General features: G+C 37.8%; 1 protein-coding gene across 2 annotated transcripts in view; it reads right to left on the bottom strand.

The window, feature by feature from the left end:
• LRRC28 (leucine rich repeat containing 28) overlaps window positions 1-5,203 on the bottom strand; it is a 49,843-nt gene extending 44,640 nt beyond the window's left edge. For both annotated transcript variants that reach the window (XM_069867153.1, XM_069867154.1), the window contains exons 1-2: window positions 5,127-5,203; window positions 3,685-3,914 (exon numbers count right to left, since the gene is read on the bottom strand). In XM_069867153.1, coding sequence (XP_069723254.1) covers window positions 3,685-3,879 — 195 coding nt within the window. In that variant the 5' untranslated portion in view covers window positions 3,880-3,914; window positions 5,127-5,203. The remainder of the gene's footprint in view (window positions 1-3,684; window positions 3,915-5,126) is intronic.
• Between the last annotated feature and the right edge of the window lie 15,480 nt (window positions 5,204-20,683).

Here is a 20,683-nt window from a genome sequence, read left to right as displayed (position 1 = left end):
TGTGGAACTTGTATACAATACCCTGTTTCAATATCATAGAATCATCTAGTTTGGAAAAGATCTTTGAGATTCCCACTAGTTCTCCATCAGTGCAATCTCAGATACACCAAGGGTGAGCAATTCCCGGCAGAACAAGAACTAAACAAAATGTCTAACCATAATGCATTTTATTTTGTAATGCTGCTAAATTGGGAAATGACCTACGAACTCTTGTGGCGCTTAATCAATTACCACCAAGCCCAAAGTGTTCGATCCATCAAACTAGATTTCTATATTTACATAGTAACATGCATATAATTTTGTAACTGCTAACTGATCCCCAGCTGCAATTCTGTTTCTTGATGGCACTTATAACAATAAACATGTATCACAAAATCAGCTTCACAAGTTTCAGATGTCATGTTGGTAACTGTATTCAAAGTTATTCAAGGTTAAGACACTTTCATTGTTTAAGAAATGTACTTAAAAAATAGATGTGTTTCATGGGAAAAGTTTTTACAATACACATATGCAGAAACAAATTCATTTTAAAAGCAGCTCAATCTAACAGTCAATTTCCTGTTTAAAAAAAAAACAAAACAAAACAAATTTCAGTCATAAATTTAAGGTATACTATTTTCTAAACTACTTTGTGCTTATGAATTTTTTATGAAGGAATATGCTAACCTGAATAAAGCTATGTCATAATATTCTTATGCAGAAAACATGTCACATCCTAGATCTGAAACAAAAACTGTTTTTAACTACAGAGCAACAAACGATGGCTAAATAAATGAATCCGTTGACGTCAAGAATCAAGAAACAGGCTACAACTAAACAGCTGCTGCCACCTACTGGAAGGTTTGCTATCGTACATTTCCCTCAGCACAAGATTTTATTTGCTCGAAGAGAGAAGCTTATAACTGGGAAAATACAGTCTACAGCACGGTCCTGTACCAAAAAATTCCAGCGTTAATATAAAAAAGGAAGAGAGAGTGTGAAAAATAAATTAATCGTCATCCTAAACCCTTTATTAGAATAAGGATATTAACTTGAATCACTAACTAATTTCACTTTATACGTGATGGTCATGCTCTTGTTCTTGCTTTAACTGCTACATAGTGTGAGAGACCTAAACTCAGGAGAGAGAGAATTTACAGTTCAGCAATCTAGAGCACAAACTCTGCTTATCTTCAAGTACCACAAAAACAATGGGTCTGAGTTAAAGTTGCTCAACACAACATCCTACAATGAAATTAAGAATAAAAAAAAACTATTCAAGATCGATGAATTGCGAGGTAAAAGTAACTCTGCTCTCTACAGGTGATGTGATAACAAGAGATGATCATCAATTCCATCACCAATTTAGTGGAGATTGCCTCACCCTCACACCCACTGGACATTTTTCCGAAAGCAAACCTGCTGATCAGTCTGAACAGAACAGCATTGCAGATCCCATCTCAGTAAGTTAAGAACAATTGTTCTTTGATATGGCTAGATCATGCTTCTGACAGTGCCATCAAGCCAAGCTCATATTTCCTTTTAATACATGGGGAAATAGGATTACTGGGAGGCTAATGTTATCAGTCAAACGTTAAATGAGAAGTTGGAAGATGTGAGGCTGGGATACAGGTGTGCTACACAGCTTCTTGATCCATTCATTATGTCACAGCCCCCTATCATTTCCATTCTTGTCAATGAATACAAAAAAGAAATTATTCTTAGCCAAGATATATGTAAATTCTGTCAATATAACTATTCCATGCATTTTCATAGGAGCCGTCTCTCGAGGACTAGAGTCATTTTAGAAAGGTAAAGAACAACAAAAGCTGATTCAACCCACACTTTTCAGAACTCTGAGGGAATGAACTGGTGGGAGAAAAGCATCGCCTTACTTCAAAGAAATATGGTGCAGATTTAGTTTTGATGATTGCCTATAATCCGTAAGCAACTTAAAATATTTATTGATGAGCTAATGCTCATTATCTTGCATAGAATTAAAAGAGCACAAGACTGAAAGATACATTAAAATTATCACCCCTCAAAGAAATTGGTACATTTTCTCTTTCAGAAAATTACAGTGAAAGGAACAGCGCTTCCTTCAATAAGCTATTTGTTTTCAACTATTCTCAGATGAGATTCTCCTCCTGCAATGCAACTATCTTACTACTACTGTACTGAAATTGAGAGTATTACTTGTCCTACTAGCTTTGTAAAAATGCTAATGATTTCAGCTCACTCCCATTCATTCCATTCTATTTATTCACCCCTGTTTTCTCTTTTTGCAAGAGGAATAAACCTGAATCTCTCAACCTTCTCTCACAGAGCTTGTTATCTAAAAATCCCTTGTTGCTGCTTTCTAGGTTCTTTCTCATCTACCTCAGTTGTTAGAAGTATAAAACCCCAGACTCCATCTTTGCTTCATCTTATACTTTAACAGTATCCAATCATTATTCCCTTCTGCTTTTAATGGAGACTCTGAAACTTTGTTTCAAAAAGACATCTGCCTTTTTTGTAACACACTGTAATTGATAGGTTTTGCTCACTATAAATAAATATATAAATATACATTCATTAAGTGTCAAAGCAGAACTGTTTACAGTCTTCAGTTAATTTTTAAAGCAGTTTTAATTTGTAACCATGAATCCTATGCTCCCATTAAATTATTAAGCAAAAGACTTGCCTAAAACCAAAAAGCGTAAAAATAACTCTCTACAATACATGTAAACATAAGTAACTCATTCAACATGAAGAAAAATCATAAAACCTCCAGAATCCTTTCAGGTATTGGCCCATGAAGTGAAATCTTTATTGAGGAATTCTACTGTATTGTTATCAAAGCTTTAAATACTATTCCTTTAAACTTTTTCTAGGAAGCACTGAAAAACATATAATTTTGGTGAGCCTTAACTAATCAAGCCCTCCAGCTCCTCTGTCCTGGCTATTTTTTTACCTGTCATACCACAGAAGAATCCAAGAGAAAAAAAAAAGAATCTGAATTATTTGGAGGCTTAAGCCTATTGACAGTAGCAAGTTTTGACTCCATACAGTCTTTTCAGCTCAGAATGTCTCATACAGTTATTTAACTTCCCCACACTGAATTCTGAGGTCACAACATTCATTCCTGGTTAGAATTTGTTCAGCTCAGGGAAAAACAACAAAACATAAAACCACACACAACAGAAAATCCCACAACCCTGAAATAACTGTTTTCCTATTGACAGCAGCCCAGAGACACAAGTTTTCACTGATACCTTATAAGCAATCTTTGAATTAGACTCTGGGATTGACAATACCTTTAAATTAAGGCACACACCAAGGCAACAGTTGTTTGCCCTTAAAAAGGATTGTAGACCAGACTGCACAATACCACCTAATGTTAGTAAGGTCTGACCATGAACATGAGGAAAGTGTATAGCAGTTAAAAAAAACTCTAACCAACCTCACAAGAAAACCCCCAGCAGATCTTCACAGAGCTTCAAAAGGGTAACCATAATTACGTCATAAGTTTTCATTGATACTCTACCTTACCTAAACACGTTCAAGCAAAATACAACCAAATACTCGTATCTCATAGCAGATGACACCATTCAGGATGAGATTTGCTATAAGGTTGTGGGGTTAAATTACCTTGGTTTTCTATTAAAAAAATCAGAATTCCTAAACATACAGGCAGTAAACACTACAATAAAGAGGTTGTCATACCAATGTGGTCAGGGAATTTCTTTTCATATAAAGTCTCTCCAAGTATTGTAGCCCCTCATCTTTCAGTAACTCCAAAGGAAAGTGATGGAGATTTCTGTAATTTAAGAACAAGTTCTTGTGCTTTTCCAGCTTTGCCTCAGAGATTGTTTTACATAGTTCTGATGCCATGACTAATCCTGCTCCCAGCAACCACATCTAGTGCATTGCATTTTCCGAAAGCAGACCCATTTCTAGGAGACAAAAAGAGAAAAAAAACCTTCATTATCAAGGTGTATGCCATGCATTCTTTAGCAGAAACAGGTTGTTATTACATATGATCTGATAATTTATCTAAACACATTTGTTGCAGTTAATACATAAGTATTAAGTGGACAGAACATCCACACCATAGATATGTTAGAAGTAAGTCATTGACTGTTTTCTGGATAAAGCTTTAGCACTTTTTCAGACCTGCCATGACAAGATCTTAAGGGGCAGATAATGCTTATTTTCATTCTTTTCCATACACATTTCAGATAATTTTGTCAATTGCCACCACAAAAAACCCAAAACTCTCTCTATAGCCACTACTGATATTCTACATCTGTTCTGTGAGGTGTGCTAAAAGAAGAATCCAGAGAAAGAAAAGGCACAATTTATTAGAGGACTTCTCTTATCTTCCGATGACTAAAACATTTTCTGGTAAATTTGAAGCCAGAACCACAAAAGGCAACAAAAGTTTGTTAAGCTTTCCATACAAAACTTCTTGAAGAATTTCTCGCTTGTAAGATAAATTGAAGACAGAGAGCCAGTAAGGCCATCTAAAAACAATACCTAATACATGGGAAATCTGAAACCTACACCAAGAAAATTCATAAAAAAGCTAGAAGGGACAGCAGATTTTCAGCTCCTTTCACTAAAAATAAACCCAGGAAGAACTGAATGTCAAGCCTTAACTGACAGTTTCAAAGCCAGAAACCAAAAGTATGACAACAAATTAAAAATTAACTCCTATCTGCAACAGACTTCACTTAGCTTGTTTTTTCAAGTACAACCAAAATGATCACCTTGTCTCGATTAACAGCAGCAACGCTACAACTTTTCAGCTGTTGCCTCCTAAGTCCCAAGAATATTTATTAAAGCTACCAGCTTGCCACAGACTCAGGTGTAGAAATGTATTTCCATTCACTAAAGGCACGGGGAGGCCGCTCTGCCCTGGGTGGGACTGGGGGAACCGCTCCGCCCCCGGGGGCGGCGGGAACGGGGGGGCCGCTCTGTCCTGAGGGCGAGGGGGCTCCGCGGTGTCCCGGGGGCGGGGCAGGGGGTTCCTAGGTGTCCCGGGGGCAGGACAGGGGGCTCCGCGGTGCCCCGGGGACGGGGCAGGGGGTTCCGCCGTGTCCCGGGCTCAAGGCGGGGCAGAGCAGGGGGTGCCGCCGTATTCCCCCCTCTCCCCCCTCACTCACCAGCGCCGCGCTCGCCTCTCCCCGCGCTTCCGGGGGGCGGGGCGCGCCGCAGCCACGTGACTCTCGCGAGACCGCCGCCACCTCCCCCCAGCCAACTCTCGCGAGAGTTCCGTCGCGCCGCAGCACCGCCCCCTCCCCGGCTCTCACCCAGTCACAAAGCGCTTCGCCGCCCGCCAGCCAATCAGAAGTTCTCTCGCTCTCCCGGCCCCGCGCTCCTCCGCCCTGTCAGCCAATCAGAGGGTGCGGCGGGCAAGGAGGATGGTCCTTGGGGCACAAGGGGCTGCGTTCTCGTTCTCAGTTGTTTACACAGTTCCCGGAGTTAACGAAATTTGTCTCTGCTTCGCAGCCTTTTAAGAAGAACATATTGGCCGATAAAAGTGCCCCCAGAGTCAAATTTTGGTGCAGCTTCCCTTCCAGGGAAGGTCTGGTTTGTATTGATGTCAATACTCTGATTAGGTAGCAAACTCCCTCGGAATATTTAATATTACTGAGCATTAAAAGTTCTTTGACAAAGATCAGCCCTATCAGCTGCCTAAATAAAAGGGAACCCAGCTGGAGAAATCCTCATTCTAGTTCCCATAATATGAACATTAACGTGAACTTCTCAAGATTCACATAGAATGTCTGCAGGGGAACCAAGAAGCTGAACATAGAAAATGGGCACTTTTCAAAAGTGGTTCTTCTCTCGTATATATTTACTGAAGCAAAGTGTGAGAATTAATTGATAAATTTTGCAGCAGTGGGTTTGTATGTTTAATTATCTCAATATAAATCTACAGACAATCTCCAGACGTGAATAAATAACCTGAAAAAATAAACACTCTCTTGGAGTTGCAAGAATTTATTGATATGCTTAATTGTCTTGTAAAATGTCGCTGTTTTAGGTCAAGAGATAACCTGTCTTAGGGCTGAGAGAATTTATTGATGTGCTTAATTGACTTGTGAGATGTGGTTGGCTTGGGTCAGGAGATAACCTGAAGTAAGTCTCCAGAGATGGTTGGATAACCTAAACCCATAAACATTCTTTGAGGACTTACTTACACTGTTTTTTGTCTAAAACTAGTGTGTGTGTGTATATACATACATACATACATATATACTTACTGCTTTTGTAAGATGCTCTGTCACAGAAACTAATTCAGCTCTTGGAGTGTGCTGCTAGTGATTATAAAATTACTGTACACATGGATTCAACATAAAATATAGGAGCAGTTTAGGATCACTGAAACTATTAAAGATGTCAACAATATGTGAAAAGAATGACCATTTCAGCAGGGAGTTTTGAAACGAATTATTTGAAAGAACATTTTTAAAATCTCTTTTGTTTACTGAGTGAGAGTATTGCTACTAGCAGTATTTAAAAAGTCTTCTCCCTACTGGTAATAATGTATATGATTCCCTCCAGACTGTTTTTTAATTGGTAGAAGAGTCTGCAGAATGAGCTGAACTATTCATTTTCAAGGCAAACAAACATCCTCATCCACGTCAATTATATTATGTTTTTCTTGCTTGTTCCAGAGCTGTATCAGGTTCATGTCCCCTATATAGAGATAAATGCCAGTCACCTCATAGCTTCATTTGAGTGTTCACATATCACTTTATGTTATGTCTTTCCTCCTGAAGCAGTCAGTCAGGATTTTCTCTGTATTGTCTCATGTGGCCTGTAATCATCACACTCATTCACTCTCAGTCTGATTTTTCCCCCCCCTTGACCAATGCCATCATGATCTCTCTTTGTGTCATCAAACTCCGTGCAGTGTTTCTAAAAAGCATTGCTCTCTCAGACCTGAAAGCTGATCTCTGAGGTGCTCATCCTGCACGGCACAGGTGTGGAGTCTTGTCTGTGTAGTCACAAGCCTAAAAATGATGAGCAGAGCAGCAGGCATTGGAATCTGATCTTCGTTAAGGAGAGTGCTTGCCTCATGGTTGCCAAGTCATTCCCATCTAAAAAGTGAGACAAGTGGGATACCCATTACTAAGTAGCTTTTTCCTGTTTCTTTCTCCTAGTTTAATTCTTAATTTTGTGCTTGTGAGGGCAGGGAGCTGAAGGGCTTGAAATTTACCTCTTGCTCAGAAGAATGACTGATGTTTGGGAAGATGCAACTATAAATATCTTTGTATTGTAAACCTTATACAACTATTTTCATTTGTATTATCAAGTGAAACATTAAGAAATTACTTTTATTGAGATTTTTGTGTCAAGATTCCTAGCTCTCAGTTTCACAGAACTAGGAGATCCAAAATGGCTTACTGAGCTTTTGAATTTGAGTTCTGAAGGTTCCGAGGTTCAGCCTCTCTGCTAGTCCTGGGTGAGTTCCACCCAGTACTGTGGATACCACTTGTATTAAATCATGTGCATCAAATTACACTTTGTAAATTTGGATTGTGGTCAAAATATTCATTGAGCAATTAAAGGTCAGTTTTTAGCAGCAGTAAACTTTAGTGAGACTGATGCATGACAGGAGAAAAGTGCTTTTCTTTTAAGGTCAGATAATTAGCAAATTTTTTTTAACTGTTGCTCTTTAGCATGTTAAATAGCAGTACCAGATGGGCTTTTTTGGGCATCGCTGTATCCTGAGAAATATAGTGACACATACCAGGAAGAAATAAACTTAGCAAAATGTCCAGGTTTGCTGGTGGAGAAAGAATCCATTCTCTAGAAAGTCCTGGGTTTTCTTAGGAGGTCTTTTCTAGTTAGTAATTTTGGCATAGTGACAATGCAGTCTTATCTGCATGGAATAAAGTTATAGTGATTCATCATAGTAGTGCTAACTTCAATTCCATAAATCTTTTGCTTAAAACACTGGCTTCTGCAGCAGTACCAAAAACTGGAAGGCAGATGGAGCTCCTGCATGCCAAGGGCCAGCGTTCCTGTGTTTAAAGTTTAGACATCATCCACCTTTGGCTTAAGTCTTTTTATTTTCAGTTTATTTGTTATTGTATTTGTTAAACTTTTAACTGAACCTTTTTTCAATAACACAGTAATGCTAATGAAAAATGCTTGTACTGTCTGGTGTGGTTCAAATCAGCATAGCTCAAAACAGAAGCTATTAAAACAGTCTGTCACTAATTTGGGATGAACTACATTTTTGAGGGAAATTTCCTTGTAATCCCATTGATTATGCTGCGGAATAAATTTCCTACAAAGTACTGGAAAGTACTGGTAATTTGGACAAACTGCACTTTGAATGGAAGAACCCTAACACAGAAAAGCAAGTGGTTGATTTTAGCCCTGATCATGCAGTCTCTGCTTATTCTACGTTCCCACTGATTTAATTAGTCTCAACTGGAAAAAGAACAATGCCTCACTGACTGCCCCAGAAACCAAATTCCTCTGTTAATGCTCTAAGCAAATATAACAGTATGCAGAATCAATGTTTCTGCCACTGCTCCATCAGGAAATCTCAGTCATCATGAACGTAACAAACGAGCCTGCTCTCCGTGGCTTATTCGGTTGTTAGTTCTTCTTCAATGACTGCTAAAGGTGAATGTAGCTGATAGGGAGATATTTTGTGTTACCATATTTTTGACAAAACAATCAAAGCTTTCAAATTAATTTAAATTATCCAAGTGTAAGTTTTCAACTTATACATATTGCTGTATGTCACAAATGCATTAATGAATAAAATCTTGTTTGTCTCTTGGAATTCATATTATGAAATTCTTTAAACTTGACTCATTTTGTTGCATTAAAGCCACTTAGAATATTATCTACAGTTTTGCTTCACTTTAAACCAGAAAATTAGTGAAGCTAAAACAGCGAATTTAGGCAGCACATGGATGTTTATTAGTTTCAGGCTACAAATGGCATGAAAAGTTCTTTGGTCTATTTTTATATGACCTCAGTAATATTATTTTTCACTACTGCCCTCTGCTGTCATTTAGGCTGCATGGTGGTTATTTCTCTTTCTTTGGCCTAAGATCTTTTTTCTTTTCAACTTCAGTACACTTCCCTGAGTTCACCCCACAAATCTGCTGAGTTTCTAGTGATTGTCAAAAAGATGACCGAGTATTTCTAATGATTCATTTGATCTAATCAGAGCAAAACTTGTTATTCATTCATCTGAAAACAGTGGTTTTAAGCTTATTCTAAAGCTGTTCCTACTTCCAGATAACAAGCTTACTCCGGTTCTTTATTCTGATATGACTGTTGCTGCCTATTGTAATTTTTTTCTCCTCTCTTGGGCATTTATGTTTCTGAGGGAGAACTCCCATGCTCTTCTCTGTGTCAGAACAAAATCATGTTTTGTAGGGAGATTCTGCATGGTCAGTAAAGCTCCATTGTTCCTATAAATTTACTTTAAAACTTTGATAGAATATTAAATCCTTATACTCTTATTGACCATTCCATAATTTTAGTACACGTAAGCTTTAAAAGGAAGTATGCTGCATTTATTTTTTGTTACAAATAATACACATACTTGAAATAACGTATTTCCATATGTTTATGAGATGTTTGTATTTCTTATGGAAATATTCCAGCTGAGGTGCCAGATATCTTGGTTGTATAAGAGTGACCGGTTTTGTAATTTTGTTCTGCCATTCATATCAGAAGGGTGTTAACTCTGTGCCCTGTTACATTGTGATAGAAATGAGGCAGGTGGTGAGCTATTTTTCATTCCAAATGAATATAAATAGTGAAGGGGGAAGCGTGGTGTACACACAGCTCTTTGATTTATGCAAGCATATTGTAGAACCTGTTACAGTGAAGTCAGATATAGAAATCGTCTGTTCCTGAGACCAGCAGGAGATTTGCTTTTAGAGAGCTTGCAGGTCCTTTTCAGCTAAACCATCTCTCTGGTTACAGCTGGGGTCTGACCTTTGTTTTATTGAACACACTAGGAAGAGCTTAAATATATGCCTGGATGTTCCACGTGTTGGGGAGACACTCAATAGACTGCTTCCCGTTAAATGTAGGTTTTCTGAGTTTTGAGAGCAAATCAGAAGAGGCAAAGATATTTGTTTTCTTTTTATGCACTGTATCCTCCCAGAAATTTTTCATGTGAATTCCTATGAAATCTAGCAGTCAGAACCTGAGCTACAACAGGAACAAAAGTCAATACATAATTGGGCTCAAGAATGCTCTTAGGCTCTTAACAGTCTTGCAGTAGTAACTGCTTAGCATATGTACTTTTTTCAAGTCCTTACCTCTTTCCTCCTTTTGTCACATTTGCGGTACAAATTGATACAAACACCTTTCCAGATTATAAAATTGTGGCGTTATACTAGCTACCAACTCCGACTTCCCTTGATGTAAGGAGTGTTTTGGACAATATGGTGTTGTGTCTGGCACTAGCTCTGCTCCTAGGGATCTATTCCAGACCATATGTCTGTAAGAGGTTAACATGTGCTGGCTGACAAAAGGAGCTAATTTAGCCCCCATTCAGAATCAGAAATGGTGACTCAGGGTGACTTCAACTGACTATAACTAGGCCCTCACGCTGAAACCATTATTCATTTTTTAGCTATGATATAGGAAAAAGAGTCATGTGCCTTTTACTCTCTTCTAGCAATTAATACCCCATTATTCTGGGACAGTGAAGTAATTAGGTCTATTAAATCCTGTTACTGATCTAGTGCTTTTAGCATTGCAGCCATGCTCAATGAATTCAAGTTTCTTAAATGCATGTTGATATGCTTAGTACAACTATCCTCTAGTGAGTGATTGCTCCTTTATAATGGTAATCCATAGATACCTAGAGCTACAAATTTGATGTAGCCCTACCAGTACATACTACTAAAGAAGGACAGCTGCAACTTTATTATAATCCTTTAATTAATATCTATTTCTTTCATAAAATAGAAGCCAGCCAACTTCCAAACTACTGCTGCCAGATAACACATCCCTGTCAGTACTGATGCTGCAGTCCTCTTGCGCAACTGAAAAGGAATTTTCATAATGGACTTTTGTTTCTGTTGCATTTTACTGTGGCTTGAATTGGTGGATCGGTAAGTCAGTGAATTACAGAGGATCTCTTAGAACATTTTAGAGTATATACTGGTTCTGTGCATGTTTCTGTTGTAATTATCAAATGTTTGGTAAATATATCTAAAAGGCTTCTAGTCCTTGCATTAACCTCTTTAGTGCTCAGCACCTTAAACACACAGGTATTCGATAATCTTGTTGTATGTGAGCAGGGCTATGCCCTACATTAAACATGAATCACAGCTGTAAATGTGTCAAAGAATTAAGATGTTTATAGAGACATAACTTAAACTGAACTCTAACTTGAAGAATTTGATATTGGTAGACAAAAGAAAGACAGCTTCAGGTGGCATATGTGTACAATAATGTACATCTAAAACCAAAGAAGAATTTTATGGCAGAACTATTTTATGTGGTTTATATTTTTGAAAAATGGGCATTTTCTGTATGTATCCTGTTCTTAGAGATGACTGATAAGTAATGTCACTACTGACCTTCCTAGATTTGAGTCTGGAATAAAACATCACAGATGTTTTAACGTGTACATCTTTAAAAATCTACAGTAAAATACAGCAAGGATGGAAGGGCTAGAAAATGAAGACTAATAACATAGCCTCCTACTGAATGCAGCCATAACTAAGATTGGAAATCAGACAGAGTGGAAGTAATGTTTGCCCCCTTGTCATAATTTTGACCTGAGTAACCACTACTGTCATTCTTCTTGTGAAGGATCCATCTGTTGGGGTGTTACAGTGACTAAAGTAGTAATTGTCGTTATTCCACTTGCTGAAGAGAGCAATTCAGGTTGTATATTGGGCATACTTAGGTTAGTATCAGCTCAGAGAGACAGTGTTACCCATTTCATGTAGGCAATTTGTTTGCTTCATCTTTTCCAGGGTGTGCAGTTTAGTTTGAGTGAAAGCAATTCTAGGTTATCTCCTGCCTCACTCTCCAAAAATGTGCTACCACCTGCAATTTAAAGTGACAGCCTTTGGCTCATGGAGACTTTTAAAACCAGATTGCTAATGCATTGTTTAAGCTAACAGAATTTTGAAGAATACATATAGCTTAGATGAAACCTGTTTAGTTTTGCATTTTGTTGTCATTGTTGTATCCTATATCCATTATACCCGAATAGCTATGATCTTTTTTTTTTTTTAAATTTGAAATAATTTCCTTATTCTAGCTTGAGGTAGCCAGTGTGATAAGAAATAGATCAGGCTGGATTTGGAAAACAGGTAGGTAAACGCACCACGGTTTGACCTCTAAAACATCAGTTTAAATAGTCTTAATATACCATTCAATAAGTGGATAAAGAGAGGAAACTGATTACATGTTTTGATATTATGAAATAGAGAAGTACACTTCAATGGAAGATTTATGTGGTACAGCATGTCAGCATTTAACAGCATATGTCAAGTTCATATGGGTCGATGACAGGATAAGTTCCTCTTAGCTGGAGAGGGGGCTCAGCTCTCAGTGACCTGGCCATCCCTGATGCAGAGAAAATTGTGTTGATGAAGCACGTAATTTTTTTCTGCTTCCACATGCAGGTATTTGCTCCCTGACCTCTTCACCACACATACGTGATTTTCAAAGCAGCACAGAGTGAATGGCGAGTCCTTTGTGTTTGAAAAATATCCAATCTGTACTGAAGGACTGTACTGAAACAACATGACATGACTCCTAAAAATGCTTTTCCTTGCTGAAAGACAAAGTCAAGGATCAACACACAACACAATCTTGAAAGATAAGAGCAAAAAGGGAAAGGAGCAAAGTTAAGTAGATTAAAGCATCACAACATAAACGCTTAGATGGGTCTCAGTGTTCTGACCTCTGTGGCTGTCATAAAGTGTTTGAGTTTGTTCAGTGCCTGATAGAAAAAGTCTAAAAACCACAGCAGGTGTAGCAGGTAAAGGGAAATATCCTTGTTCAGTAAGGATGGAAGTTATGCCATGATACATAGCGCTATTCAGACAGAAGCACCATCTTTCAGCGAACTGGCACTGAGCATGTGTTGGAAGGCTCTCTGTTAAATTTAGTATGGTGGCTCCATGTTAAGATATATGAGTACATTCCTTCTCCTTCTTCAAGGAGATGGTTTTATTTTTCAGTCTTTGTTGTGAATTCTTGAGCACTGATGAACTGTTTAGTTTCAATACTGGAAGAAGAGTATTTCTGAACAGTTTGTACACTAGCTTAAGAGTTCTTTTGAATCTGGCAGATTTAGAAGCTGCACTGAGCCCGGCTAAAATAGAGTTATTTTTCTTTATAGCAGCTCAAAATGTGCTTTGTTTTAGAATTATGAGCAACGCAGTACTGATAACATACTAATGTTTTAGCTATTGCTGAACAGTGTTTGCATAGCATCAAGGCTTTCTCTCCCACTCTGCCTCCCTAGTTTTTACTTCCACCATGGTAAGCAAATGACACTTGGCCTCAGCAGTGTGATATTGGTAACAGCCACTGTCCTTTATACAAGCAAGGCTTTACTTGGCTTGCTTGATCACAGAATCATAGAATAGTTTGGGTTGGAAGGGACCTTAAAGATCATCTAGTTCCAACCCCCCTCCCGTGGGCAGGGACATCCCACTAGATCTGGTTACCCAAGGCCCCATCCAACATTCATTAATAACCCGTGCAATAGCTTTCTCTCTTCTTCTTCTACTTCTCCTTCATTTATTAAACATTTTTGATCTTGATCCCAAAGTTTTCTTGTGTGGTTCTTAGCTGCCGATCAGGGTTAAACAGGACGTCTGTAATAAATTATAATTTCACTGCCATTCATGTTGCTGATTGAAGTTTTTCAAAATACTGCTGAGTTTAGGGTTGGGGATTTTTTTTCTGTTGTGATATACATATGCTTTCCAGTGAACAGTAGTAACTGAGGTGTATGTCAGAGGGAATGTGCAATTTTCCCCTCTGTTAAACATTTCAGTGACTGTTACAAAGGACACAAGCTCATTTATGTCTCATAAATGACATGGATATTTAGTTAATTCAGCAAGCTGATAAGGAGGTGCTCTGTAGACTAAGGTCCTTTACTTTAGACTGGAAGCTGATTCCTATGACTACCAAATGTATTTAGTAACTAAATGCCTGATGCAAAATCAGCTGAAGGCTATGAGATAAACGATGTTAGTATGCATAGAGCACTGCATTTATAAAGTTTGATTCCCTCAGAAAAGATATTCTTACTAATGACTTATTTTTTTCTTATCTCACAGAATGCAATTGTATTTGTGTCATAACTTTCTGAATGTCTCATTTCATTTTCCATGCAACTTTTGATGGAATGTTGATTTTCCTCAGGACATCTGGGCAGTTTTCTGTGCTCTGCCTCTGTCTAATCCATGGCTTTTAAAAGCAATATCTAAGTCACCAGATGGAGTTACAGAGAGAGTTGAAGTAATCTGAACAGCTACTTTGCAACAGGTCATAAAATAATGATAAGGTTCTGCTTTGTGTAACATCAAACCACCCATAAGATTGAGTAAATTGCTGTTAACTTTGCTTCAACTGAAAAACATTGATCTTGGGGGCAGCTCTGTCAATTTATCCCATCTTAACTAAGGTCTGTTTAGGACTTTTCCACAACTGGCATGTTGTCCTGTTTGACTTTTAAAAATCTCTTGGGTTTTTTTCAGGTCTCTCTTTCTGTCTGTGGCACAGAACTTGGAAACATGCAAATATTGCAAGAATAATATTGGAACACTACTCAAAAGCTAGTAGTATTTCTCTATGCTTTTATTTTTACAAAGCTAGAATGGGGGAGGATCTTTTTGCAATAAAGAGACACTACTCAGTAAAACTGAAATTCAGCTCAGTGCCGAGAACTTTGCAATTTGCTTCATAACATTACATTGCACATTATAGCTCTAAGCACAATAATATGAAATTTCCAGGGGGTTGTAAAGGCTCTCATCTCAACAAGTTCAATAAGAGCAAACTCCAGTGAAGTTTGGTGCGAGAAAGAAATTATGCTTATTTACTAGGATTTGGTATTGAGGAGGAACCAAGTATTTTACAGAACTGAATAAATGATTGTAAAATATTTCTAATACATTTGCTGCAGACAGAGGGTCACTCAAAGACAAAGACAGATCCATATCTTTCAACCTTCCTATATGCACTAGCTCTCCAGTTCAAGCAGATGCAATGTGTGGGGAGAGAATACCGTTTCACAGAATGATTTATGCTTAGTGTTTCATTGGTTTATAAAAGTGCTGCTAGTGAAGGAGTTTCATGCATATTTTAAAAGACTATTTCAAGTGACCAGAGACAGGAAGGCCATGAAAGATTAGTGGATGGCAAGTTTATAAAAGGAGAGTAAATAAAAGGCAAATAAAAACAATTTCTAGTAATGTTTTTCTTTCCCAACCCATATGATGGACATAAGAAAACTGCCAGCATTTTGTTCGTGATCCTTAGCCGCATTCTCTGCTGTTTTCAGATCCCTCAGACTTTTCTTCGTTCCCATCCCTCGATGAAGAGATAAGTTATCTTCAAAAGGCTTAGATACTAATCCAGTGAAATTCTGCACTAATCCAGAAATATGCACTAATCAGGAAAGCAAATACTATCCTATCTAAGTTTACATTAATCCTACCAGTATTTTATCCAACAAAGCATTTTATTTCCCTTGTGCTTTTCTGTGCATTTGCCTTCTAATTTTTACTTAGCAGTTAGATTATTAGAAGTTTGGCTTTCTTACTTCAAGAATTTAGGAAGAAACCATGGCAACATCTTTTAAGCAAGAAATTCTCAATTTTTGCTGAGCATTGCAGCAGAGAACAGAGCTTTGATTGTGTCAGGATACTACAGGCTTGTTTCAAGCCCAAGCTCACAGTGAATTTAACAGCAAAATATTTGTTCTCATTTTTCATACCTAATCTTCTATTGAGAACTTGTGGTTTCCTGTAGTATTTTTTTTAAAGTGGAGCTGTCCCTTCATCAGGGAGTCTATACACCTTCAAATTCTAATACATTCCGGCACATTTGCCTCCCTGGGCAGATCAACCATTGCTTCTATCTGCATTATACTCAGAAGAGGGCTCCCGCTGATGGCTGTTGTGTAGCTATTAGCATCCACACAACCCTTAGGTACAAGGCTTGGGCACAAATCCTCCTCCATGTCTAACCCTCTATGGCAAGACAGGAAGGAACCCACATACAGCCAGTATGCCCATCAAAGTTTGGGCTCCAGGCTAACATATCAATTCAGATAAACTCTGGGTTAGAATTGTATCATTACTAGGATTCTACAGCTGCACTGAGTACTCAATGAAGGAACAGTGACAAACATTTGAAAATGGTATACAATCCAGTCACATTCAGCAGTGCAGCTGAGAAGGTTTGCAATAGTTGATGACTCCAATACCATATAGATTCTAGCTACACATTATTAGTGAGCTCTTTTCCCAGCAAACTGCAACTGTACATGTAAATTGTCCACTTGAGATTTTTAAGTGCTCTAATTTTCTGGAGCTATTTAAAAACCTTAGAGGCCACAGAGACAGCTTCCTTAAAAGGGTAAGAAAAGCCACTGCTCTTACTGCAGCCATAAAAGTTTCTACAGTCAGATTGTCCTGCTGTTGTTAGGCTGATGGAAGAAAGAGTTCTCATGTTATCACTATGACTATTTTTATTAGAGTTCCTAATACTCCAAAGACATATAGACCACAAATAATCATCTTCCTTAAGCCTTTAGGCTGTAAGTAGATTTTCTCCCAGTTCCAAGTTTTACAGGCGGCGTTGAGTAACTGCCCGTGCTGGTTTGGGTGACTGCAGAAACAGCTATATCAGACAAATTTGGGACTTTCCTCATTACAGCTCTTCTGGGTGCACAGTTGATTTGGAGAGGGGAAGTCAATGAATTACAATCTTGTAGTTATTTTCTACTATGCTGGCCTGCGAAACTATGATAACCTGAGATGCACTGGCCTTACCAGGGTGGCCACTGTCAGACTTTTATAATAACACTTCTCCCCAGCACTTTAAAACATTCAAGACATTTGCCTTTTGTTTACAGCTCTTCCCATAAATTATATTAATCTGAAGTAGCCTGTGAGGCAAAGAGCACTTCAGTGTAAACCTTCAAAGGGAGAGACCAGAAACAGAGCTGCACACAGGCAGCCTTGTTTGGAATTGTTTCCCTCTTTGCTTTTAAATGCTTGAGCCCCTTCCAGACTGTTCTTTACAGAGCATTTGAATACAGAGTCTGCACAACACAGCAGGCACCAGGCAGAGAGACTTTTCTTTAACTCTCCTATTTTTTCCCAGGTTGCGGTTGTCACAGTACAACACAACACTAATTGTACTGAATTTCAATAGCAGATCTGGACCACGTTCATGGTTATGTTGGAATCAGTTCTATTTGCTGTAAATTTTCCCAATGCTTATATATGTCATCACCTACACTATGCATAACACATTAGTACTTCCCTTACAATTTATTATAGAAATTATGGTGTTACAATTTTGTGGCACCTTTGATTCAATGATTTAAAATCATAAATGCTACATCTCATTAAGCCTGCTGGGTTTTTAAAACTCGTTCGAGAGATGATCAAACTGTGATGCAGATTATTTATGTAGTTTTGCTAAAAATACTCATAAATAAGGAAGAACTTGGGCTAGAACCCTAATTCTTGTTCACACTTCTGTCTGGAAATATCATTGAAGAGTACTAGTCTGAGGCAGTGACCAGGGGCTTAGCATAGATCATGTTTGATGCCATCGGTTTTCAACAGTTAATCTCCACCACCAAAAATGAAGCGTGAAAAATATAAATTCTTTTTCATGAGAGAACCAGCTATAATTAATTACTTGCTTGTCATTCAATAAAGCACACATAAATTTAAATCAAGAAGAGTATAGTGTTTTCATAGGAAGTGCTTATGTCATCTCCAAATCAAAACAGCTCAGTTGTTTTGACACTACGGCAGCTTTGCTTTCAGCGTGTATCTCTTGCACATTCACTTAATAAAATGTTGTGCAGTCTTCAAATCCTATATTTGGATTCACGATTCAATTACATAGCCGTTTTGTTGGAAAAAAATATGTAAGTGCATTTTTTGCATTACCGAAGAGCTAATAATGTCAGTTTAGCATAGACTCACTATCTACGACCAGGATTTTAGTTCAGAGATGTTCAATGTCCTAATCAGTCAAACTGAATTTAATTTAGACATCTAACTCCCTCAGGCCTGGTTGGAAATGTCAGCCTAAAATAGCATATGCTTGAGTACAACGAGCTAGAAAGGCCCTTCTGATGTATATATTTGGATGTACAAACACACGTCACAAAACAGAGTATATTGGAATAGCAACTACCCCCTTCCTCACAGAACTGAATTGCCATTCACAGAATTAAGGTCATGGTGAGGAGTTGCAGGACCAATGCTTCCACTCGCATAGCGCCTGAAGAAAATGAGAGAAAGGGCTCCTTAGCTTCACCAGGAAGTGACTAGTGATCATAAGAAAGATTAAACCAGCTGCCACTGAGGTACCAGTTACAGACTGGCCCAAATGCCACGGGTTTAGAAAATGAGCTAATGCTCTAAACAGGACTATGCATATATTGGGTAACTCGTGAGTCAAGGAACAGAATTCAATGCTACTCAGTAACAGGAACTCAGAAAGGAGCAACAATTTGATTATTTGCTTTTGAACACAACCAAGTTAAATTTTTCTTAGCTTTATTTTCAGTTAGAAAAATAGGGTGTCAGGTGGATGTGTGCGAACAATTTAGCTTTGTTTGTAATTAAGAAAATGAAGGGCAGAAGTTACACATACCTCTTTCAAAGTGTGCAAGATCAGTCATTACCTATCTGCTGCCCTACACCTTCCCTGGAAGGAAGAGAAAAGCTTGTCTGAAGTGTGCTGAAAGGCAAATAAAGCATTTAACATACTAGAGAAAAAATAACATATCCACAATTTTAAAAGCCCAGGGACAGCAGAACAGAAAGAAAAAAAATCCTTAAGCATAGCACATTCTTTAATGAGGCAATTTTTGAGCAAAAAGCTGAAGAACTTATATGGGAAATTTCTCTGATTCTTTCACTTAACAAAAAGAAATCAATAACTTCGTTTCTTCATCCTAAGCTCATTTTAAAGAAGCATAACAAAAATGTTCTGGAGAAGTAAGGAATTCTGCATTATCAGCTCAAACTAATGAAATAATTCAATATTCAGAAATTCTTAAATAAAAAATTCTTAAATTATTCCTCTTACCATTTATTTATAGATCTATTAGTAAAAACTAAACTAGTGGACTTTATTTGAAATAGTTAATTTATACCATTTATAGTGAAGTACAGCAAATTGCCTTATTTTTCACTGTTATAAAAAGCTGGAGTATGTTTCAGTCAGATTTCTAGAAGAGCTGGTTGTAAACAACATTTGAATTAATAATTCAAGTATACATTTAAGTTCATGTATAAACTCAAATACAATTTGAAGAATTTGAAATACAATTAGAAACTAGATAATTGGAAATTGATGTTTTCCAATAAATGTTGGCTGAAAAATTTATTTAGAAAGACACATTAGCATTAAAGATGTGTTCTGTGATAACTCGGATAATTACTAATGGATGCATTTTTATAGTATTCAAGAAAATGCATTTAGCTTTTGCTGAGGTGGCTAGAAAACACTTCCAGAATTCTTTAAAGGAAAAATATATGCTTTAAATGAAGAAGGAAAATATGCTTTAAAACTGAGGATTGATCATGTCTGTTTCTTACAGCCTCAAAACAAAACCGTCCACAAAGACCATTACAGCAGCATGTCCATCTTTGCTTGTTAACGCAGTTCACCAGCAGGGAGTATCTGTACAGTAGGTTTTTTTGCTATAGTCTTTCCATAGAATACTATAATTTCCTGCTGAGTAGCAATAAGGAAAGAAGAGACAAAGAAGAAGACAAGTGCAGGTAATAATTCAGTTGTCTTCTTCCCACCAGATAAGTTAGATTGCATAACTAGTACTGACATCAGGCTGTGATTGTTAAGAACTTTATTTGCAGACCCTTGATACTAGCTTGCTGTCAGGAATCTCATGTGCTGATGAGCTGGAGGGCAGTGGGTTACCTCAGGCTTATGGTGGTTCTGCCATGAACCAGAGGAGGCTCTTGAACAGCCTGTGCAGATTTTCAGTGTCCTAGGAGAGCACTTCCAAGTGGAAAAGTTTCACAACTTGCATTTGCTTTGTTAGCCACAGTTTGCTTCTTTTATTGTTACTTAATGAGACCTTAAGTGCATTTTTCCACATTCTCTAAGTATCAGCACAGGGGTTCAAAAGGCTTTACAGACAAGAACTCTGACAAATACATTTGGATTTCTCTTAAGGATAATGATTATTCAATCAAAATAATGGAAGACAATGGCAAGCTCTCCACTTTAGTCAAAAGGCTTCGGATGAGGCAGTTTGCAAAAGCAAGTTTGCAGAAACACGGGGAACTATTACCTATCTTAGTTAAATCCCAGAAAGTAAATCAAGACATTCAGGTGGCAACAACTGTTGTTATTTGCACATATGGTTTATGTGCACACGTCCTGACTTAACAACGCGCCTTTTAAGATAGGCCACGTACAGAGAAGACTTGCCGTTTGTAATAAGCAAAATTTATTT

Source organism: Phaenicophaeus curvirostris, chromosome 12, assembly GCF_032191515.1.
Source record: "Phaenicophaeus curvirostris isolate KB17595 chromosome 12, BPBGC_Pcur_1.0, whole genome shotgun sequence".
Lineage (NCBI taxonomy): Eukaryota > Metazoa > Chordata > Aves > Cuculiformes > Cuculidae > Phaenicophaeus > Phaenicophaeus curvirostris.
Note: the sequence above shows the minus strand (reverse complement) of the source record. Positions and strands in the feature narration are given on the sequence as shown.